At 37.7% G+C, this 23,498-nt stretch overlaps 1 protein-coding gene across 5 annotated transcripts in view; it reads left to right on the top strand.

Moving 5' to 3' along the window:
- The window catches only part of LOC120527351 (WD repeat-containing protein 70), a 345,189-nt gene that overhangs the window by 70,346 nt on the left and 251,345 nt on the right, over nt 1-23,498 (top strand). For all 5 annotated transcript variants that reach the window (XM_039750656.1, XM_039750657.1, XM_039750658.1 and 2 more), the window contains one exon: nt 12,220-12,373. In XM_039750656.1, coding sequence (XP_039606590.1) covers nt 12,220-12,373 — 154 coding nt within the window. The remainder of the gene's footprint in view (nt 1-12,219; nt 12,374-23,498) is intronic.

Below are 23,498 nucleotides of genomic sequence, written 5' to 3'. Positions count from 1 at the left end.
TGGCGGCTGGTGATACTGCAAGCGGTGACCCCGTTGTGGCTGAACGGAGGACATTGAGGGTGAACGGGGAGGCAGGGGGGTAGCATTGTAGTGTGCCTTGGGTTGCTGCCTGTTGAATGGGGGCGGTGGTGGGCGATTCACTACCTGCCTTTGGCCACACCGTATTCGTTCTTGTTGGTGGGCGGACGCTGCAGGCAGCATACTGTAGTGGAGGTGACTGTGTGGTGGGTGGTTGGAGAACCACCCCTCGCCGCTCCCGTTCATTCTCAATTGCAAGCCTGCTTGTACTGTTACACACATAGCAGGAAGTTAGTTGTCTCTTGTCAGTACATCAGATGTGTTGACGACGGGTGCCTTCCAGCTGTGATAGCTTGTACAGTGCTGTGCAGAAGAGCTCATCTTAACCTTTTGTTTTCACCCTTCAAGAATGTCTTTGAAACACAAATCTGATGCAAGTGCTGGTGATACAGTAAAGAAAAGAAAAATCATCAACATTGAAAATAAATTAGAAATAATAAAGAGGTCAGAGAGAGGTGAAACTCCATCATTCATTGGCAGGGCACTTGGTTACAGTTGGTCAACAATAGCATTTTTTAAAATAATGTACCTGTTCCGACTTACATACAAATTTAACTTAAGTACAAACCTACAGTCCCTATCTCATACATAACCCGGGGACTGCCTGTAGTGTACTTCAAGTAAGTCCCCTTTTACTAAGTGCCCTTAGTGTATCTACATTGCAAAACTTAAAATGATGCATCTCCTCCTTCCAAGAAACTGTGTCACTATTCATGTCAGCATGAGACTTTATTTTTTATTGTTTGTACTAGCACATACTCCATAGTTTAATGTGAGCTCATCAATAATAAACAGATTCTTGGAGCTCAGAGGCACTTGAGGCGCATGACCCATGAGATTCCACAAAGTTTTTCCTTTATAAGTATGTTCTTCTCTTCTAGTCTTTGTTGTCTCCAGCAGAGGAGCTGGCAGTTGCAAATAACCCCATCTGTAAAGTACGTGTAACCAAGAAGGATGTGTTTATTTTTCTGGGAATAGTTGCTATAAAAGTTTTTGCAGTCATCTATAGAAAGATGAGTACTTATTTTGGATTTTGTGAAGTGCTGAAGATTGTTACAGCATGTTTTATTGTTTTTTTTAGACAAGGTTAGGTTCAATTTTATTGTCATGTGAACATAGTACAATGAAATTCCTACTTCCATGACTCTCACAGACTAGTGACAGTAGTACAATACCAGCAATGAATACATCATACATTAAATGCACATTCGAGACAGCATGTAGAAGAAACATTAATGCAGCTGTCATGATGTGTGGCTTTTTTGAGTTATCTTATGATCTGTGGATAGCAACATGCTTTAACTCTAGTGATGTGAATACTAATGGTCTTAAACAGTTTTCCATGAGATAGCTGAGGTCTTTAATAATATTAGGCAATTACTTTTTCACACAGGGCCATGTAGGTTTGGATTTTTTTTGTATATATATATACACTAATAAAAGGCAAAGCCCTCACTGACTGACTCACTCACTGACTCATCACTAATTCTCCAAGTTCCCGTGTGGGTAGAAGGCTGAAATTTGGCAGGCTTATTCCTTACAACTTACTTACAAAAGTTGGGCAGGTTTCATTTCGAAATTCTACGCGTAATGGTCATAACTGGAAGCTATTTTTCTCCATATAATGTAATGGAGTTGAGCTGGATGGCCGTGGGGGGCGGAGTTTCGTGTGACATCATCACGCCTCCTACGTAAGTACGTAGAGAACAAGGAAGACGTCCAAACAGCGCTGAACAAAAAACAACATTTCCCTATTGAGAAGGCAGAAAAAGATTATGAAGCAAGTGATGCATACAAGCGTATTCATAAATACAAGCATATTCATAAGTGCAGATACTGTGGAAACAAAGCACGGCGTGAACCGTAAGTTTATATTAAATTAAGTTCATAGGCTGCTGCTGGCGTTTGTAAGTTAGTGCCTGCCCATATAAGGCCGTCCGTCAGCGACAATCCAATAGAAACACTGCCGCTAAATATTCACGGGTGAAGGACTGTGCTTATGCAGAGGAAGATGAGATGGTCAGGGTGGTGTTTGGCACAAACTCAGCGAAACTGCGAGAGAAAGTTTTCGAAGGCAGCAAAAAAATATGAAGCGTCTGATACATACAAGCATATTCATAAGTGCAGCTACTGCGGAAACAAAGCACACGGTACGGCTTGTAATTATATCCGGCCCACAAGATCATTTTATATACTGTATTATTGTTATTAATGGCCCGGGGATATGAAGCGCTGGTAACACAATAAACTACAGATCCCATAATGCAGCGTTTCAGCTGCCTTGCTGAACACTTACCGCGTTAATCAAGTCTAGCTTATGATGCTGCAAGTTATTGTGAAGCTAGCCAACACGATGCCGAATAGAAAAGTTGATTCTGAAAATAGAGCCTTTAAACACCGATGGGAGGCTGAGTATATGTTTACTGACATTGCCGGTAAACCCGTGTGTCTCATTTGTGGAGCTAATGTGGCTGTAATTACAGAATTTAATCTAAGACAGCAGTATGAGACAAAACATCAGGATAACCTGAAAGACTTGAATGCAACGCATAAGATACAGAAAGCAGAAGAGTTAAAGAAGAATCTGACACTTCAGCAGACGTTTTTACCTGTGCAAAAGCACAAAGTGATTTCAAGTGAAGCTGCTTTTATGGGAGACACAAACGCACCAGTGCAACTTGCCCCATTTTCCCTGTTGCCAAGTAATGTTGAACCAAGTCGGCACAACGGTGTTCCCAAATACGCACTTTGCTGATAAACTGAGCGCACTGCGCACTGAGTTCGCACGGCACTTTGGTGACTTTGAAGAACAAAAAAAGAATTTTGAGTTGTTTCGCAACCCATTTGCCGTCGATGTGGAAACTCCACCTGTGCAGATTCAGATGGAGGTGATTGAGCTGCAGTGTAATGGCACACTGAAGACAAAGCACGATACTGCAGGGCCCGCACAGTTTATTCACTCCATTCCCGCAGAAATGCTCCAGCTCCGTCTACATGTGGCTCGAACCTTGTGCATGTTTGGTAGCAAATATCTGTGTGAAAAGCTCTTCTCAGTGATGAAGACTAACAAAAGAGCACACAGGAGTCGCCTCACTGATGAGCACCTTCAGTCCATCCTGAGAATCTCCACAACCAAACATAAACAAACTTGTTGCCAAAAAAAGATGCCAGGCATCCAGCTCTGATAAAATGACATATGAGCAAAGACAACTGAATGATTTGATTTGTTATTGCTGAAAAAAACAAATTTTATTTATATTTCCAGGTTTTGTCATGCAGCATGTTCATATTTGAATTTGTATAATTTTGACAGGATATATTTTTATGGAGAGCAAAATCTTTTGGGATATTTAAAATTTAAGTTTATTTTTTATATAAAATTACATAAGAGTAAAGAAATTTGAATGTTTGTTCTTTTAACGTTTACTTTATTTCTAACTTGTATAATTTAGACAGGATATATTTTTATGGAGAGCAAAATATTATAAGTTATTTAAGGTTTGAGTTGATTTATTCCGGAATAATATTCCTGTCTGTTTTTATTCATATTTATGTTCAAAAAAGTTAAGTTTTAAAAGTTTTAAAGTTTTAAAAGTTTAGTTTTAGTGTGTTCAATAAATATTTATCCTGTTCGGCCCGCGACCTAAAGTGTGTTTTGGATTTTGGCCCCCTGTGCAATTGAGTTTGACACATCTGATTTAATCGACACAAATCTCTTTGGTTGGATTGTAAGGCGAATTTACTCTTTACATTTGTATGGTGAAGAAATATTTATGCAATGATGCCTACATTTAACTTACATTCCTACCAAAGATATTTCTGTCGACTAAATAAAAATTCCTTCTATTTAAAATATAAATAAAACTTGAACAGATACGATAGTTCATAATATCCACGCAGACTTGCACGTAAGAGAGGGAGTCATCCGTTTCAACAAACAGCGTATTGCACTGATACGAAATAGCCTGCCCATTTAATTATTTAAGAATGGATAAATAAATTAAGATTTTGTACAAATAATGTTTTTCATTTTTCTTCCTTGATGGAATCTGCCACCCCCAGCAACAGTTGCTCGCACCCCAAAGAGTGTATGTATGTATGTATATATGTGTGTGTATATATGTGTATATGTCTATATATATATCTATATCTATATACAGTAATCCCTCGCTATATCGCGGTTTCACTCTATCACGGATTTTAAATGTAAGCACATCTAAATATATATCACAGTTTTTTCGCTGGTTCGCGGATTTCTGCAGACAGTGGGGTCTTTTAATTTATGCTACACGCTTCCTCAGTTTGTTTGCCCTGTTGATTTCATACAAGGGACGCTATTGGCGGATGGCTTAGAAGCTACCCAAACAGAGCATGTATTACATATTAACTAAAACTCCTCAATGCTATAAGATATGCATCCCGCGCGGAGCTTGATTGTTTGCTTGTCTCTGCCTCTCTCTCACCCTCTCTGACATTCTCTGCGCCTGACGGAGGGGGTGTGAGCAGAGGTGCTGTTTGCTTAAAAGATACTGACGCTCCTCTAAAAAAATGCCGCTTTATTGCGGTGCTCGGCATATTTAAAAGCACAAAAGCACACGTATTGATTTTTGATTGTTGCTTTAATCTCGCTCTCTCTCTCTGAAGTTCTCTGCGCCTGACGGAGGAGATGTGAGCAGAGGGGCTGTTTGCACAGAGGCTGTTTGCTTAGAAGATACTAACGCTCCTCTAAAAATGCCGCGGCAAACTTAAAAGCACAAGTATTGATTTTTGATTGTTTGCTTTTCTTTTCGAGCGAGCGAGCTCTCTCCCTCTGAAATTCTCTGCTCCTGAAGAGAAGAAGATCTATTTGCATTCTTTTAATTGTGAGAAAGAACTGTCATCTCTGTCTTGTCATAGAGGACAGTTTAAACTTTGACTAAAGGGTGTTATTTCATGTCTAGAGGGCTCTAATAATGTTAACAGTGTGGGAGAGTTTATAAGGGCTTAAAATATATAAAAATAACTACACAAACATATGGTTTCTACTTCGCGGATTTTCGTCTATCGCGGGGGGTTCTGGAACGCAACCCCCGCGATCGAGGAGGGATTACTGTATATGTGACAGCAACAGTGACAAAACAATTACATTGACAATCATGTTACGTTATTTTCAAAATGTTTCCTTTTCTTTTTCATTACTTCTTTAACACACTACTGAAGCTGGTATTTTGCTATATATATATATATATATATATATATATATATAGATATACATATATACATATAGATATATATATACATATAGATATATATATATATATATATATACTGTAGAAATGACAAAACAATTACATTAACAATCATGTTACATTATTTTTAAAATTTTTCCTTTTCTTTATCATAACTTCTTTAATACACTACTTCTCCACTGCGAAGCGCGGATATTCTGCTAGTATACTAATAAGAGGCAAAGCCCTCACTGACTCACTCACTCACTCACTCACTCATCACTAATTCTCCAACATCCCATGTAGGTAGAAGGTTGAAATTTGGCAGGCTTATTCCTTACAGCTTACTTAACAAAAGTTAAGCAGGTTTCATTTCGAAATTCTCCACGTAACGGTCATAACGGTCGACAACGTCCGCCATGTTGAACTATCTTATTTATGGCCCCATCGTCACAAAATTTGGTAGGCGGCTTCCCTACGCTAACCAAAACCGATGTACGTACTTATTTCGATGGTATGACGCCACTGTCGGCCTCCATATTGAACTTTCCAACATCACTAATTTTCCAACTCCCCGTGTAGGTAGAAGGCTGACCCCATCTTCACGAAATTTGGTAGGTGGCTTCCCTGCGCTAACCGAAACCAATGTACATTCTTATTTCGGTGGTATGACGCCACTGTCGGCCGCCATATTGAACCTTCCAATGTCACTAATTCTTCAAATTCCTGTGTAGGTAGAAGGCTGACATTTGGTACTTATTTCGGTGGTATGATGCCACTGTCCTCCGCCATATTGAACTTTTCAACAGTTTTTGTTAATTATGGGCCCATCTTCAAGAAATTTGGTATGCGGGTTCCCAACGCTAACTAAATCCTACTTACGTACATATATACATCCATAGCCTGCAGCTCAGTCACAGTGTGAGGCGGAATTGGGTCCCCCATCCCAACGCCTCCCACGTTATTGGCTGCCTGCCTATATAAGGCCGTCCGTCGCTCCAGTCTCTACATTCCCTTCCTTGCTTCGCCACGGGATTCACGTCTCCCTGCTGATAACTACAGCCTTTTAATTTAATCCACGGCTTCTCCGCTGTTTTATTGTTCATTTATTACGATTATAGTTATTGTGTAGGTATTTTAGACTTACTTTACATTGTTCAGGTACCCATTTCCTTTATCATTCCAACCGTACCCGCATTAACATGTCTATCGAGGTGATCACCATCGATCAAAGAACTGTCACTTACCGAGTGGTTTCCATGCCCGGAGATGGCACCTATCTTTTCCATTCTCTTTGTTACATATTGCACGGCCATATCAGGCTCACTCTTGATATATGGAGAAACATTGTGTCTTATGTATTGAATGACTGGGACAGGTTCAAGGTGTGGACTGATGACGGTACAGGAGATAATTATACTACACAGGAGCACTATAATAGTGAAATGCTTAAGCCCTTCACCTATGGTTCTGCAAGTGAGTTGATGGCTGCCGCTGAATTGTTCGGTTGTCACTTTCAAGTGTACCGAAATGGCCAAATATTTTACACCTTTGGACAACTGCCAATGCCTCTTAAACATCTTAGATTCACAGGTGATGATTTCAGTAGTGGACACTTTGATGTTTATGAATGTTTAAACTCTCAAAAGCTGGATGTGAAGTTATCGATGAAGCTGGTTGTATACTTGTTAATGTACTGTTATAGTGTTAATTAAGTAATATATTTTGCTCCTAAAACTTTGTTTTGGTTGCTGCTAGGAATTTTAGGAGTTTTTTTTTTATTCACTTGTACTGGAGCAAGAGCATCTGAGTGTTTGGGTTTGCATTTTGAAAAGCTACTTGTTACATGTACTTGTTATTTGTATTTAAAGTTAAATAGTTATAAGCTACAGAAACAGTGATTCCTTATTGTTGGAAAAAAAGGCAACGGCTGACTTTGAAGCGGTAAACAGAAGGGAGCTCCACTGTACGTAGGCAGGCAGCTAGTGTTAAGACTCCAGTTAGGCACAAACAGCTGTAGGAGCAGTCAAGATAGAAAGAAATTAATCAGCAGTAGATATTCACTACGCAGGTTTTTCTAGATTGAACAGTTTTTAGTGGTCAGGAAAGTAGAGCAGTTAAGAGAGCGACAGAGTAAAGATTCATTATTAAAAGGGAATACAAACAGTATGAGTAGAGAGCTTTTAAGTAAAGAATACGTGGCTCAAATCTTTGTATAAATTTATGTGACATTGGGGCTACTTTTAAAACAGAAGGAACCTGTTCCACCACGACAAGTTACATCTGAACTGGAGGGGCAACAGTGTGTTGGGGAGGTGTATGAGTAGGTTTGTCAAGGATTGTTTAAATAAAAGTATGGGGTACAGGGAGTTTAGGACAGCCCAGGTTTAAAACTATACATGGAAGAACAAACAATAGCATAAAAATTTAAATGCACAGTATTGTAAATTCTAACCCAGCATTTACATGAAAAAATAAAATGAATAACACATTAAAACTAGCTTGCCTTATTACTAGAAGTATCAAATTATAGTGGAGCATAATTATGATATTATAGCAATAACAGAAACCTAAATAACAATGATGAGGATAAGTGTAATATAGGTGGATACAGATTATTAGGAAGGATAGACAGAACAGAAAAGGTTTAGTTGCTGTTTATGTCAAACAGAATTTAAACACAAATCCTATTAATTTGACAGTGATACCCACCTTAGTGATGACATGTGGCTTTGCCTGGAAAGTATTAGGAAAAGAGGACTTCATAGGAAAAGACAGGTTCTGCATTTAGAACTCAACCTTTTGACAACCAAAGAAACAGAACAACTCATTTTTAAATCAAAACATCATTATTATGAACATGGTGAGAAAACTAGTAAGATCTTAGCTCAACAAATCCACAAGCAGGACGTTCACAATACAATTACAGCAATTACTGACACAGAAGGAGACAAAATCATAATGCACACGTTTAGAAACTACTACAAGTCCTTATATTCTACTGAGTTTAAGGAAGACAAGACACAATCTAATGCATTTCTGGATGCATTACAACTAGATACTCTCAGTGCAGTGGAATTGGATAAACCTCTGGCACTATCAGAATTACTAGATGCTATAAACTCATTTCAGAATGGGAAAGCAGCAGGCCGTGATGGCTACCCTGCTGAATTTTGTGAAAAAAAATTCAATTAAGGTAGCTCTCCTCTTATTAGCAAATTTTATAGAACCTTTCTCAAACTTTTCACCCAGCATTAATTACCATCTTTCCTAAGCAAAATAAAGACTTATTACAATGTGCATCATATAGACAAATCTCACTTCTGAATAATGATGTTAAGATACTCTCCAAAGTCCTAGCTAGAAAGACTGAGAAAGTGCTTCCTTTGGTACTATCACAAGACCAAACTGGATTTATTAAAGGCAGACAGTCAGCTTCCAATCTTCGACACCTGTGTAATGTAATATATTCACTCACAAAGTCTAATGCCCCAGAGATATCGTTGGATGCAGAAAAAAGCATTTGATATAGTTGAATGGAACTACCTTTTCACTATATTGGAGAAATTTGTGTTTGGCCCGAACATTTGTGCATGGATCAAACTACCAGTACAGAAGCTTCAGTTTGTATTAACAACATTATTTCAGACTACTTCAAACTAGAACGTGGTACTAGACAAAGAAACCCCTTGTCACCACTGGTTTTTGCAATCGCCTTTGAGCCACTGGCAGTTCATTGTCGAAATGCTTATGAGATAAATGAGATTATCAGAGAAGGATTTGAACAGAAAATTTCACTATATGCAGATGATATGGTACTATATATATTAGATTCACAAAATACTGTGTCTGCAGTCCTAACAGCACAAACAGAATTTCAAAAGATTTCTGGTCTCAGAATTAATTTAAATAAAAGTGAGCTCTTTCCACTGAACTCTCAAGCACACAATATTAGATTGGACACCTTCCCCTTTATCGTCGCAGATCAGTTTAAATACCTAGGGTTAAACATCACAAGTAAACATAAAGCACTTTATCAACAAATTTTTGCTGTCTGTATGGAAAAAATTAAGCAAGACTTGTATAGATGGTCTTTAACACTGTCAAGATGAATATCCTTCCTAAGCTTCTTTTTCTATTTCAGAACATTCCAATATAGATCAATAACTCATTTTTTAAGAAGTTAAATTCAATCATAACCTCATTTGTTTGGAATGCAATACATCCAAAGGGTAACCCTACAAAGGAATAGATGCCTTATTTTATGAGTGTGTTATAGACTGCCCAATGCAGACAGTAATTTCAATGCACATCTTGCTAGTAATATTATAAAAGCAAGTTTATAGGGGGATATTATCATTGTGTGGGACTTTAACTAACCAAATACTAATTGAGATAACCTTTCAAATAACGGAGCACAAGAGTTTTTAGAAGTACAGTAATCGGTGACTGAGAGAATAAAACTGAATAAAAAAAAAAACAAAGCTAACCTTTACAAGTATCATAAATTTACACTGGCTGTTACAGAATCAAATTAAATGTATGTTTTTATTCTAAAATAGTTATAATAAGAGCAGCTCACTTCTCAAAACTGAGTCGTCTGGGATCAAACCCGTGAAGTTTTGATTACCAGTCAACAGTTGTTACCATTGTACCACCAAAGCGATCGTATAAAGTGTCTCACCCTAACGCGGGTTCTTTTTCTGCAGTTATATTCTTGAATAGAAGCGCACTTGTCCTATTTGTATCTTTTGTGAAAGTGTTTACTTGATATTTGGACTTCAGGCTTCACACATTATACACTTCATGTCTACATTTTGTCAATTATTACTAAAACTTGAAAAACGTTTCTGTTTTAACGATGTGTTTACATAGATTGTTGTAGACACAGAACACACATGAAAAGCATGTGTTCCAAATAATGATATAATATTTATAAAAGGTGTCATTTTGCTTGACTTCTCACTCTATACAACTCTAAGCAACTGATACACAGGTAAACAGACTTGAGCTGAGAAAACTGTGCGGCGGTTGGGAGATGTGATAGCAAGCTGCTTGTTGCTTGCTGCTTATTGACACATTTACAGGACAAAAGATTCTGACGGAGAGATGCAAAGCGATTTAAGGTGGGACGGATCTATGAGTTTTTTTGTAGGCTTTGGTAATTCTAGTGTTAAAGGTAGGTAAAAAAGAATATGTGTTGCCTAAGAGTACAAGTTGTCAAGTATAAGTTAAGTATTCCGTTGCAGAGCCTGGCAGTAATTTCTAGGAGCTTGGTGATCAGAATAGATGATACAATGCTTTTAAATTGTGTTATACTCTATAAATGTATTGTGACCTAGCAATTTTTTTTATGATGTGCTTGGATGATTTGAAGTGCAAGGAATTGTCAGTGTACTGGTTGTGAGTATGCAAACTTGAAGTTGTCCTGACTATCTGGGATAGTATGTATATATATATTAACATGTTTTAACAGAAGTGAGTGACACCTGTCTGTAGTTCTTGAGAAAGCACCCAAGCATACTTTTTATAGGTAGAATTGTTGCCCTTTTGGAGCATATCGGGGTTGTACCTACAGTGAGGCCTTAAAGTGTAAATATTTTGTCTTTGCAACATTTCATCTTCTTAGCTATAAAAGTTATTCTCTTGCAATCTTTTCCTAAGAATGCTTTTTTTGATATACTGTCTATGGGATACTAGTTTGTAGCTTCTGTCAAATTTCACAAAATAGAAAGTAACATTGAATCAATCCAAAATTACATATATGCTTTCCATACATTACTTGTGTAGTATGAGAGCTTGATATGCAGCATGATTGTTCTAGAGAAGAAATTAAATTGCACATTTGATTGAAATTGAAATACAAAAGCTTAAAAGCACAAAGGTGAACATTGTTATATGCATTCTAATAATAGCAAACAATTCCAAGTTCACTTTTCAGAAATCAGAAACCAATAAACAGAAGCATTAAGTCCAGAATCAGAAAACAATACTCACAATGAAAAGGTCAGTCCTTGAACGACCATGAATTACTGAAGGATGTGCTCCTCAGTCAAACAATATATATGTTTCTGGCTTGCTGAAAGATTGATTTATCTATTAGGTGTCAACCCCAATGCATTCTCCATTTGTTTTTGCTGAAACTTTTGACCCAGAATTACACATGTGCTCTGCTTCAGCAGAACACAGTCATGATGTCTGGGTGGCACTGGGGTTCCACCCACAAAACGCAAGGAACACAGGAGAACATGCTGTACATAACAAACAGAACAATATTAACAAAAACCTATAAATTTCATGAATGCTTAAAAATATTTCTCTACAAGAAACAGAGAAGATGTAGAAAAGGAAAATAAAGTTAGGCCAGGGAACACACCCTAGTTGAAACATGACATTAAGCAGAACAGCTTGACAGTTGATAGAGAAACACAAAACTACAATAAACAGTTGTGGTACCACCCTGCTCACCCTGCATAATTGATAGAGTGAAAAACATACAATAATATTGCAGACATCTTTTCAATCTTGAGTTCAGGCCAGAATTGCCCTTGGATGGCAGATCTTCTGGCTGTTTGTCGTTCCGGCAGAAAGAGGCAGGTCCAACTGGACAGATACTAGAAGTGATGTCAGTGGTGTTAAAATTTTCTATCTTCCTGTCTGCAGAGGCAGGAAGAGAAAAGTCATTAGGACACCATGCCAAGCAAATAAATGTAAATGCAAACATAGAAGATATTTAAGAAATGTATCAACCTGGTTCAGCCATGGTTTATTCCAGTTGCACTATTAACATTCCCTTTATTAATATCTTAAATATGTCATGTTCTTCTTATTGTTTATAACCTATCCTTTTGCAAATATGTAAATTAAAATGTAAATATATTAACAAAATAAATTTATTCTAATTAATTAATGCATGCATTTTGTTTCTTTCTAGTCACCAAATCAAGTCATTGCAGTACAGTATTACGGGTGATGTTATTCTTGTTGTTGCTGGAAATTCTCAGGCTAAAGTTCTGGACAGAGATGGCTTCCAAGTAATTGAATGTGTCAAAGGTGATCAATACATAGTGGATATGGCAAATACAAAGGTAAATTTTAATCATTTGTTTATTTAGATTAATTCCCATTGCATTTTTTGCAAGATTAATTTATAGTTACTACATATACACTTTATTTTTTTATAAATTAGTGAACTTTTTGTTTAACAAGACTCTGGTAGTAATTGACTGTTTTTTTGTCTACAGTAGTTGTTAACAATTTTTTTTTTTTTTTTTACAATATTAACCTGTCAAAGTTAGATATTTCAGTTAGCATTTTTTAAGTCAATACAATGTAGTCATTTTTTCCTGAGTATTTCTATAGACAGCATTTATTTCACATGGTGTATTTTTAAGTTTTTCATATTTTATAGCCCTGATAAATGAACAAGTGTTTTATAATGTCCTCTTTCTAAAAATTAAAAAATCAAAATTACCCTGAAAGAAGTTGGGGATCTCTGTGGTGCTTTGATATATGCCATTTTATAGTTGGAGTGAAAGAGAAAATGAACTATATAGCTGCATTATTTATAGGATAAAAATTGTTTAACCAACTGTATGTAATAACAATAAAAAGATGCTTTTCAGACACTTCACCAGCATGCCAGTACTGTCCTTTTAACTTTATTTTAAATGTTCTACTTCTTTGCTACAAGTATAACTGAACATTTTCATAAACATCTAGAATAACATAACACAATCAGAAAAAAATGCAACACTCAATCAAGAAACAGCCAAACAAAACAGTACGAGTAGGTGGCTGGATTGATGAAATGCCACCAACAGCAGGCTATATATGTGTTAGGTCAAATCCAGAAATGTGGCTGTTGGTCAGCCTGAAAAAAGGAGCAGGTTCAACAAGGTAATTGAAGAGTCGAGTACAAACTGTATGCTTTATCAAACCTGTAATACAATACAACTAGAGGCAAAAATCATACATTTTGTTAAAGATATCCTTCAGTAAAATTCTTGCCTTGCTCGACAAGAAAGAGCCAGTAACTCAGCTTTGCATTCTGCTTGCCATGTGTGATTGTGTTCCAGAGCCATTCTGTAGATTCAGAATATATCTCTGCCTAATGGTATTGTGCTTTTATAAACTTGTAAATGCATTCTGTCCATTGTCCTGACTATCTCCATCTGCTTGCAGTACTCTCTCAAAATAACACTTAGCTAACATAGTTTTAGTGATAAAAATTGTATATGCAACATTTATTTCTTGTCTCATTCATCTCTGTATGAAGAAAAATAGAAAAGATTAAGTGCAATCCAAATGCTACTGCTTTTTGGAAGAATGTATTCATGCAAAAGAAGATTCTCATATGATAATTATTACAGTGCATACTGAAAGTATTCACAGTGCATCACTTTTTCCACATTTTGTTATGTTACAGCCTTATTCCAAAATGGATTAAATTAATTTTTTTCCTCAGAATTCTACACACAACACCCCATAATGACAACGTGAAAAAAGTTTACTTGAGGTTTTTGCAAATTTATTAAAAAACAAAAACTGAGAAATTACATGTACATAAGTATTCACAGCCTTTGCTCAATACTTTGTCGATTCACCTTTGGCAGCAATTACAGCCTCAAGTCTTTTTGAATATGTTGCCACAAACTTGGCACACCTATCCTTGGCCAGTTTCGCCCATTCCTCTTTGCAGCACCTCTCAAGCTCCATCAGGTTGGATGGGAAGCGTCGGTGCACAGCCATTTTAAGATCTCTCCCGAGATGTTCAATCGGATTCCAGTCGGGGCTCTGGCTGGGCCACTCAAGGACATTCACAGAGTTGTCCTGAAGCCACTCCTTTGATAACTTGGCTGTGTGCTTAGGGTTGTTCTCCTGCTGAAAGATGAATCATCGCCCCAGTCTGAGGTCAAGAGCGCTCTGCAGCAGGTTTTCATCAAGGATGACTCTGTACATTGCTGCAGTCATCTTTCCCTTTATCCTGACTAGTCTCCCAGTTCCTGCTGCTGAAAAACATCCCCAAAGCATGATGCTGCCACCACCATGCTTCACTGTAGGGATGGTATTGGCCTGGTGATGAGTGGTGCCTGGTTTTCTCCAAACGTGACGCCTTGCATTCACACCAAAGAGTTCAATCTTTGTCTCATCAGACCAGAGAATTTTGTTTCTCATGGTCTGAGAGTCCTTCAGGTGCATTTTGGCAAACTCCAGGCGGGCTGCCATGTGCCTTTTACTAAGGAGTGGTTTCCATCTGGCCACTCTACCATACTGGCTTGATTGGTGGATTGCTGCAGAGATGGCTGTCCTTCTGGAAGGTTCTTGTCTCTCCACAGAGGAACTCTGGACCTCTGACAGAGTGACCATTGGGTTCTTGGTCACTTCCCTGACTAAGGCCCTTCACCCCCGATTGCTCAGTTTAGATGGCCAGCCAGCTCTAGGAAGAGTCCTGGTGGTTTCGAACTTCTGCCACTTACGGTTGATGGAGGCCACTGTGTTCATTGGGACCTTCAAAGCAGCAGAAATTTTTCTGTAACCTTCCCCAGATTTATGCCTCAAGACAATCCTGTCTCGGAGGTCTACAGACAATTCCTTTGACTTCATGCTTGGTTTGTGCTCTGACATGAACTGTCAACTGTGGGACCTTGTATAGACAGGTGTGTGCCTTTCCAAATCATGCCCAATTAACTGAATTTACCACAGGTGGACTCCAATTAAGCTGCAGAAACATCTGAAGGATGATCAGGGGAAACAGGATGCACCTGAGCTCAGTTTTGAGCTTCATGGCAAAGGCTGTGAATACTTATGTACATGTGCTTTCTCAATTTTTTTATTTTTAATAAATTTGCAAATATCTCAAGTAAACTTTTTTCATGTTGTCATTATGGGGTGTCGTGTGTAAAATTCTGAGGAAAAAAGGAATTTAATCCATTTTGGAATAAGGCTGTAACATAACAAAATTTGGAAAAAGTGATGCGTTGTGAATACTTTCTGGATGCACTGTATTTTAATCTTCCTTTATAGTTTAGGTGCAGAGAAACCAAATATGTTTCTTGTTTTGATAAACCTGGGAGTTCTTACCTTCTTAAACTGGACAAAACTGTAAATACATCTTGAGTCATTTACATTTAATTCTTACTGCTTTGCTTTCTCTGACCATGCAAAGTGTTAAGTTTGTGGTTCTCATTCTAATGTTATATGTTTTCATCATATGCAGTAACAATTTTTAAAACTACTTATAAGATGTATTATTACTAAACATAGAAAATTTATTTTATTATTTCAAATTGGTATTTCTTACATTATTCTTTTGCTTTGTAAAAATTAAAAGTACAGTATTTGTCTTTTAATTCTAAGCAGAGTATAGAATGCCTGCCTCATGCAGGTTTCAAGTATGCCTTTATAAACCATTTACAATTAATGATCCAATGCTAACTTTAAGGTTTAATTGCACGAATTTAAATGAAGGTTAGTAAAATGAAAGCTTACAATTATCCAGTTAGGTAACCTTCGTAAATAGTGCATGTCTTGATTCTATTTCTGTCATGTTTTGTTTGGCTACATTGCTACCACATTGTTCATTTTCCAGTGTTCAGCATGTTCATTTTATTCGTGTAGTGAAAGTTTTGATAATCCTGATGGAAAGAAATAAATAATTAGTAATCAAGAAAGTATTTTCAATTGTTTTTTTTTTCTGATAGATGCTTAAAAGTGTTAAGAGTAAGATCGAGGTGTTTAGTCAGGAATATCCTAGAGAGTTATACAATACTAATTTTGTAATAGGATCTAGGAACTCATTCAGCAGTGTAAAGACTGTGGCTTTTTAAAATCTGAAATTATATGAATGTAGGAGGGATACCTACTGCTCTGACCTTTGTGATGGCAGATGTCTGCCTCAGTGATCCTAGTTGGGTACCATACAGTTGAAAGTTTATTCTGGCAGATGAGAGGGTTAATTCTATGTGACATAGAGTTAAAGAGATAAAGGCTTCAACTGAACAGTTGCTTAAAATTTGCGGCCTTTTTTTAGCTATTGATTTCTACTGACTGTTTAATTCTAATGGGAGACTTCAAAACTCATGTTGAGAATAAAGGGGGCTACTGGTGAGGTGTGATTGGGTGGAACAGCCCTCCCAACCTTAATTCATACAGTGAAGTGGTACTAGATTTCTGTGCTAGTCATGGATTGGATATACATGTAAAATTAACATCATGTTCAAACACAAAGTTGCTCGTAAGTGTATTTGGCACTAGAGTAATTTCAGTCGTACCTTAGTATACGTCCTTAATCCGTTCCAGATCCTTGGACTTATACCAAACAGGACTTATACCAAACAAATTTTTCCCATAAGAAATAATGGGAAAATGATTAATTCGTTCCCATGAAAAAAAATCCTATTGTTATTGGCATATTATACATTGATGGGGTTGTATAAAATAATTTAAACACTGCTTAATACTAAAATACATAAATACAAAAGCAATTAGATGAAATAAATGAAAATGACTTGTCCGATAACAAAGAGTTTAATTTTACTGCACAACAAAGGATTGTGTTACAGCTCTTCCAAAGGAGCCTCTTCAGGCGATTGTGTAGCACTGCCGTTGTTCTTCTTCTGGCAGTCTTCAATCCAAATCCCTAAAGCAGATTCCATCCAGACTACTGCCTTATTACATCCACTTACAATTCGTTTTGCACCCTGGTTAAAAGGACACTGCGTCGTAGATCTTATATTCCTTTCCTACTTTTAAATAAAAAGAACCGTAGCCTTCAACAAATCCAAAACGTTTACCTTTTCGGCAATCATTAACATCTTCCGTTTGTACTTGGGCACGGCCCCTGAAGAGGTAGAAGATCGTTTTGGAGCCATAATGAAGGGTTTGACTATGCACAAAGATAAACACAAAAGAGCACAAAAGTTAACTGTTTACACAGCGAAACACGTTGATGCTGAATGAGCGAGACGAGACTTCCTGGTTAACACTGCATTCAGCACGCAGGAACTTAACTGCGTGCTCTGATTGGTTAGCTTCTCAGTCAGGAAAACTTAACTGCGTGCTCTGATTGGTTAGCTTCTCAGTCATCCGCCAATAGCGTCCCTTGTATGAAATCAACTGGGCAAACCAACTGAGGAAGCATGTACAGGAAGTAAAAAGACACATTGTCCACAGAACCCGTGAAGCAGCGAAAAATCCGCGTTATATATTTAGTTATGCTTTCATATAAAATCCATGATAGAGTGAAGCTGCGAAAGTCGAAGCACGATATAGCGAGGGATTACTGTACGGGTTAAAACTTGGCCCTTTTTTTTTGAAGGCGCGCGCCCGGTATACCACATGTGTTGTTCTAGCACACGAGTCGTATTCCAAACAAAGGTCGTATACCAAGCAAAATATTTCGCCTCTAAACAGGACGTATACCAAGTTGGACTTATTCCAAAGCAGACGTATACCGAGGTACCACTGTGTAATTGCCGTTGTAGTTGTTTCTTATGATCTGAGGCCATATACAGTGGTGTGAAAAAAAGTATTTAATCCCCTTGAAAATTATCATAATTTTCTGCTTGACATAACATTTGTACACATAATTGTTTATTCACTATTTGTGTTACATCATAAGAGCTCACATTAAATTTTCACATTCAAATTTTCTATAGATATTTAACTGAAGAAGAAGTTACTGTTTCTGAAATTACTGTTTGCATAAGTATTTAACCCTACACATTAATACTTTGTTGAGAACTCATTTGCTGCAATGACAGCCTTAATTATTTGGGGTGGTATGTACTAGTTTTGCACATTGTTCAAATTACCAGAATTGATAGAGGTCCTCTGGGTTGATTGGATGGTGTCACTGGAGAGCAGTTTTCAAATAGTGGCACAGATTCTCTATAGGGTTAAAAGCAGGTCTTTGACTTGGCCATTCCAAAACATTCATCTTTCTCTTTTTGAGCCATTCCAGTGTTTCTTTGGTCTGATGCTTAGGGTCATTGTCATGCTGAAAGATAAATCTTCCCCCAAGCTATAGGTTCATAGCAGACTGGAACATGTTCTCCTGCAGTATTATGCGGTATTTGTGTGCATCCATTGTCCCTTCAACTCTGACAAGATTCCCAGTCCCTGCAATTGAAAATCATCCCTATAGCATGATGTTTCCACCACCATATCTTACTGTAGGTATGTTGTTTTTTGAGGCATGAGCAGTGTTAGTTTTATGTCACAATGTTCAATGCATTTAGGGGTGTGGTCCTGGTCAAGACAATCTCCTGAACTCCAAACTGAATGTCAGAATGGGAAAGAAAGGTGATTTAAGCATACCTCTTTGAAGTCAGGCCAAAAGTTCTATTTTGGTCTCATCTGACCATAAAGCCTTCTCCCAGATCTTAACTGGGTCTTTCTCATGCTTTGTAGTAAATGCCATATGTGATTTTATGTGGACCGTCTTAAGAAATTACTCCTTTCTTGCTACCCTCCTGTAGCGGTCTGTTTTATGGAGAGCTGTTGAAATTGTGGACACATGCACCTTCACTCCAGTTTCTGTCAAAGAGCATTGCAGACTGCTGAGAGTAATGGTTGGATTTTTAGTATCCTTGGTCTGTTCCAATGGGAGTCTGGGTGTTGTGATGAAACCTTCACCTTTGTGTCATTTGTGATTAATCTGTCATTTTAGTAAACCTGTAGCTTCCAAAGCACACAGGTTTAAATAGTTATGCAAACACTAACTTTTATGTTTTTCTTCTTCAGTTAAATATGTACAGAAACTGGTTTATTTTGACTTTGGAAATGTATTTTTACAGCACAAGGGTTAACATTAAAAATGCTGAATGAATAAATATGTGAATACAATTTTTGTCATATAGAAAATTATGATGATTTTCTAAGATATTGAATAATTTTCCACACCACTGTTTTCTGAACACTAGAGAAAAATTGGTGCTGAGGCATGGTATTAATGGTGTTGGCCTGACTCAGATGCATGGACAACTGTGAAAGATCAATACAGATAGTGGGTGTAATCTAGAATCAGCTAATAGATGCCTCTTTTCTGAGTGAGTTCAACATGAAAAGCATAATTTTTTTAATGATGACCACAGCTAAAATATCAAATTATAAGTAGGCACTGATTAAAGCACAAACAGGCAGGCAGAAAAGTCAGGCTTAAGTATCAAGAGGGCAAAGACAAGAGTCCAGAAGCAGGAAAATAGTCATAAATACCAAAACACTAGTATATAAAATCAGATTAAGAAAATAGATTGTTTTTGCAATTTCAGGATGTGGATTGTTAGAATAAAGTTAAACTTCATCTTTTATTTACAGCTAGAGTATAATTAATATTGAATAGCAAACAGACACCAATAGAAAGGACCAGTGTTAAAATGCAGGTAAAGGAAGAGGCTAACAACAGGCTTTACCTGACAGTGGAAATTTTAGAATGGAGATTTAATGTTTCCTGTAATGTTAAGGCAATGACTAGTGAACATTTTGAACAAATCAAAATACACTCACCTAAAGGATTATTAGGAACACCTGGTCAATTTCTCATTAATGCAATTATCTAATCAACCAATCACATGGCAGTTGCGTCAATGCATTTAGGGGTGTGGTCCTGGTCAAGACAATCTCCTGAACTCCAAACTGAATGTCAGAATGGGAAAGAAAGGTGATTTAACCAATTTTGAGCATGGCATGGTTGTTGGTGCCAGATGGGCCAGTTTGAGTATTTCACAATCTGCTCAATTACTGGGATTTTCACGCACAACCATTTCTAGGGTTTACAAAGAATGGTGTGAAAAGGGAAAAACATCCAGTCCTGTGGGCGAAAATGCCTTGTTGATGCTAGAGGTCAGAGGAGAATGGGCCGACTGATTCAAGCTGATAGAAGAGCAACTTTGACTGAAATAACCACTCGTTACAACCGAGGTATGCAGCAAAGCATTTGTGAAGCCACAACATGCACAACCTTGAGGCGGATGGGCTACAACAGCAGAAGACCCCACCAGGTACCACTCATCTCCACTACAAATAGGAAAAAGAGGCTACAATTTGCATGAGCTCACCAAAATTGGACAGTTGAAGACTGGAAAAATGTTGCCTGGTCTGATGAGTCTCGATTTCTGTTGAGACATTCAAATGGTAGAGTCAGAATTTGGCGTAAACAGAATGAGAACATGGATCCATCATGCCTTGTTACCACTGTGCAGGGTGGTGGTGGTGTAATGGTGTGGGGGATGTTTTCTTGGCACACTTTAGGCCCCTTAGTGCCAATTGGGCATTATTTAAATGCTACCTGAGTATTGTTTCTGACCATGTCCATCCCTTCATGACCACCATGTACCCATCCTCTGATGGCTACTTCCAGCAGGATAATGCACCATGTCACAAAGCTCGAATCATTTCAAATTAGTTTCTTGAACATGACAATGAGTTCACTGTACTAAAATGGCCCCCACAGTCACCAGATCTCAACCCAATAGAGCATCTTTGGGACGTGGTGGAACGGGAGCTTCGTGCCCTGGATGTGCATCCCACAAATCTCCATCAACTGCAAGATGCTATCCTATCAATATGGGCCAACATTTCCAAAGAATGCTTTCAGCACCTTGTTGAATCAATGCCATGTAGAATTAAGGCAGTTCTGAAGGCGAAAGGGGGTCAAACACCGTATTAGTATGGTGTTCCTAATAATCCGTTAGGTGAGTGTATAGTGTGCAAAATGCCGAAAATAAGGTTGAAGTATTTGGTCTGTTTGGTGGGTTGTTGATGACCCAACAGGAAATTACACAAAATATTAAATAAGTGTAAGAAGCAAGGTTATAGTCTGGTTTTGTTTTATTATTAAGAGATATGCAAAGCTGAAAAGTTGGAGGACTGGCCATATATATAACAGAAAAAGTAAATATTAATGTTTTAAGCAAGAAATGAACAAAGCCTTACTGCCTTTGGGATATGTAGTCCTAGCATGAATATTAGTTCCATTATACAACTTTTTAACAATATCCCCAAAGCTTTCATACATTGTCCGTCATTAATCTTTCAGGGTCAGATGTGATTCTCGATTCTTATCATAACAACTAATTACAAAGTTTGTAGTGAACAGAAGAGACATATACCGTTGTGAAGGCTACACTCACAGGGTTTCTTAAACACTCAACCTCACCCGACCCTCATCCAACACCTGCTCATTTAACTACCCGAGTAACAAGTAGAGAGCAACAGAAATGGAATGAAACACTTGTTGCTGAGAGGAAAATCTAAAATCGTGCAATCTTGAGCGAAGCGATCGTGACCAGATCCGAGCACTTCCCCTTAGTGTGCGTTCAGCCGTCACACACCTCCTCCTCCTCCTTCAGAACATACAGAGCAAACAGAACAGCAATCTTGGCAGAAGCAGCACAAAGCCAGTAGCTTATCTGTCCACTTCTGCTTAGTGTACGTTCAGACCCCACCCTTCACAACGCGGGGAGCATTATAAGTGCCGTGAGAAAGAGATTTAACCATGCCCGGGGCAAGAAATAAAGGACAAATATTGTTTTTACAAAAGTTTTAAAGTAAAAATAAAAATAGTGCATATGTAACAATTCCCTTGAAAATAACAATCTCTTTAAATTGTTTATCTGGTAAACCAAACGAGGGGGTGGGCGAGCGAAGCCCCCTAGTGATGATAATAGTATTAATAAATCCGTGATGTAGCGGGGCGCGATAGCTGAACTGCGATAGAACGGGGGATTACGGTATAAAAATTAGGCAATACTAATTAACAAAGAATAAAGTGACTGTTACTTTTGGGTCACACTGATTATTGATATGAAAATTAAAGTCTCCAGGTATTAGGAACCTGTCATAGTTGGAAATTATAATTGACACTATATCTAAGAATACCTCAAAGAAAGGCGCAATATATTTAGGAGGGCTATACACGGACAATCCTAGAGACTGAGAAACTCCATGAATAACAACAGTAAGATACTCAAAAGACTTGAATGTATCAAAGCCGACATCTTTGCACATTAACCGGCTTGAATAAATATTTGCTGAACTGCCGCTTTTCTTACCTTGGCGATCCACATGAGTAAAGCTCTAATTTGGATGTGCAAATTTGAGGTTGGTTATTAAAGTATTGATGCAGTGCACTTCTGAAGAAGAGTTCACTACAGAGTTTTCTGTAGCAAGGCATTATGGGAAGAATTTGAATTAAACGTACATAATCAAGAGAGACAAATTACCTGAGAGATATTTTTGGAGAGGACCGGACGCCACATCTATTAGGATGCAGACCATCCTGCCTGAAGAAACGCGGCCTCTCCCTGAAGAGGAGCCTGAAGCCGAGGAAGGGGCACTCCTATTGAGCGATCGTCAGGGTCTCTCGCAGAAACCTAGGGAATAGCGGAGGGAGATGTTTGTGGCTCTGTATGATGCCCCATGATTGCCGTGGGCCTGGATATGATTGACTGCACCTGTCAGTTGGAATCCATATAGGATAAGCTTAGGAGAGATCGGCTTGTAGAAGGCAGTGTTGAGGTGTGTGAATTTTAAGGAACAGTCTTTAACCTCTAGTTTTAAAGAAATACTGTATTTATTGAACTCTTTTAAACATTCATATGGACACTGCTAGTTTTTATAGATTGTTTATTAAAATTTTGAATTTTAAATAAAAGCAGTTATTTTTGCAACTACCCCTTGCTAATTGTGAGTGTTCTCATTTGCCTGTCTCATACTTGGCTACATTATTGATGGTGGCAAGTTCAAGAGGCTACCTAAACACAACAGGAAGCATGGAGCTAACCCGCACTGACACATCAAATGATTGATTGACTGTATTATCTGTAATTTTAGTCTGTATCCTTCTTTTTATGTATGTATTTCTGTATCCTTATGAATTTTTCCTTGGGGTAAATAAAGTTTTTCTAATCTAATACATTTCTATCATTTTGGCTATTGTATCACTTAGTGGTGCATCAATACCATTTTTCTCAGACCAGTACGATTACTGATACTTTTTAGTTTTTGCTGGTACTGATACCGACACTACTGCAGTGAGCCTGAATTGTGGAAGATAATAAATAAATACTGTGTCCACCAACTGGCAATGTCATTGTTAGCGTCAAATATAAGACTCATAACTTGAAACAGAACCATTCAGAATTGAACAAATAACTCAAAGTAGAGTACATCCCATAGAATAGTTTAAAACACCATTTTAAAAGTGCACAA

This window comes from Polypterus senegalus, chromosome 4 (genome assembly GCF_016835505.1).
Source record: "Polypterus senegalus isolate Bchr_013 chromosome 4, ASM1683550v1, whole genome shotgun sequence".
In the NCBI taxonomy this organism is placed as follows: Eukaryota; Metazoa; Chordata; class Cladistia; order Polypteriformes; family Polypteridae; genus Polypterus; species Polypterus senegalus.
Note: the sequence above shows the minus strand (reverse complement) of the source record. Positions and strands in the feature narration are given on the sequence as shown.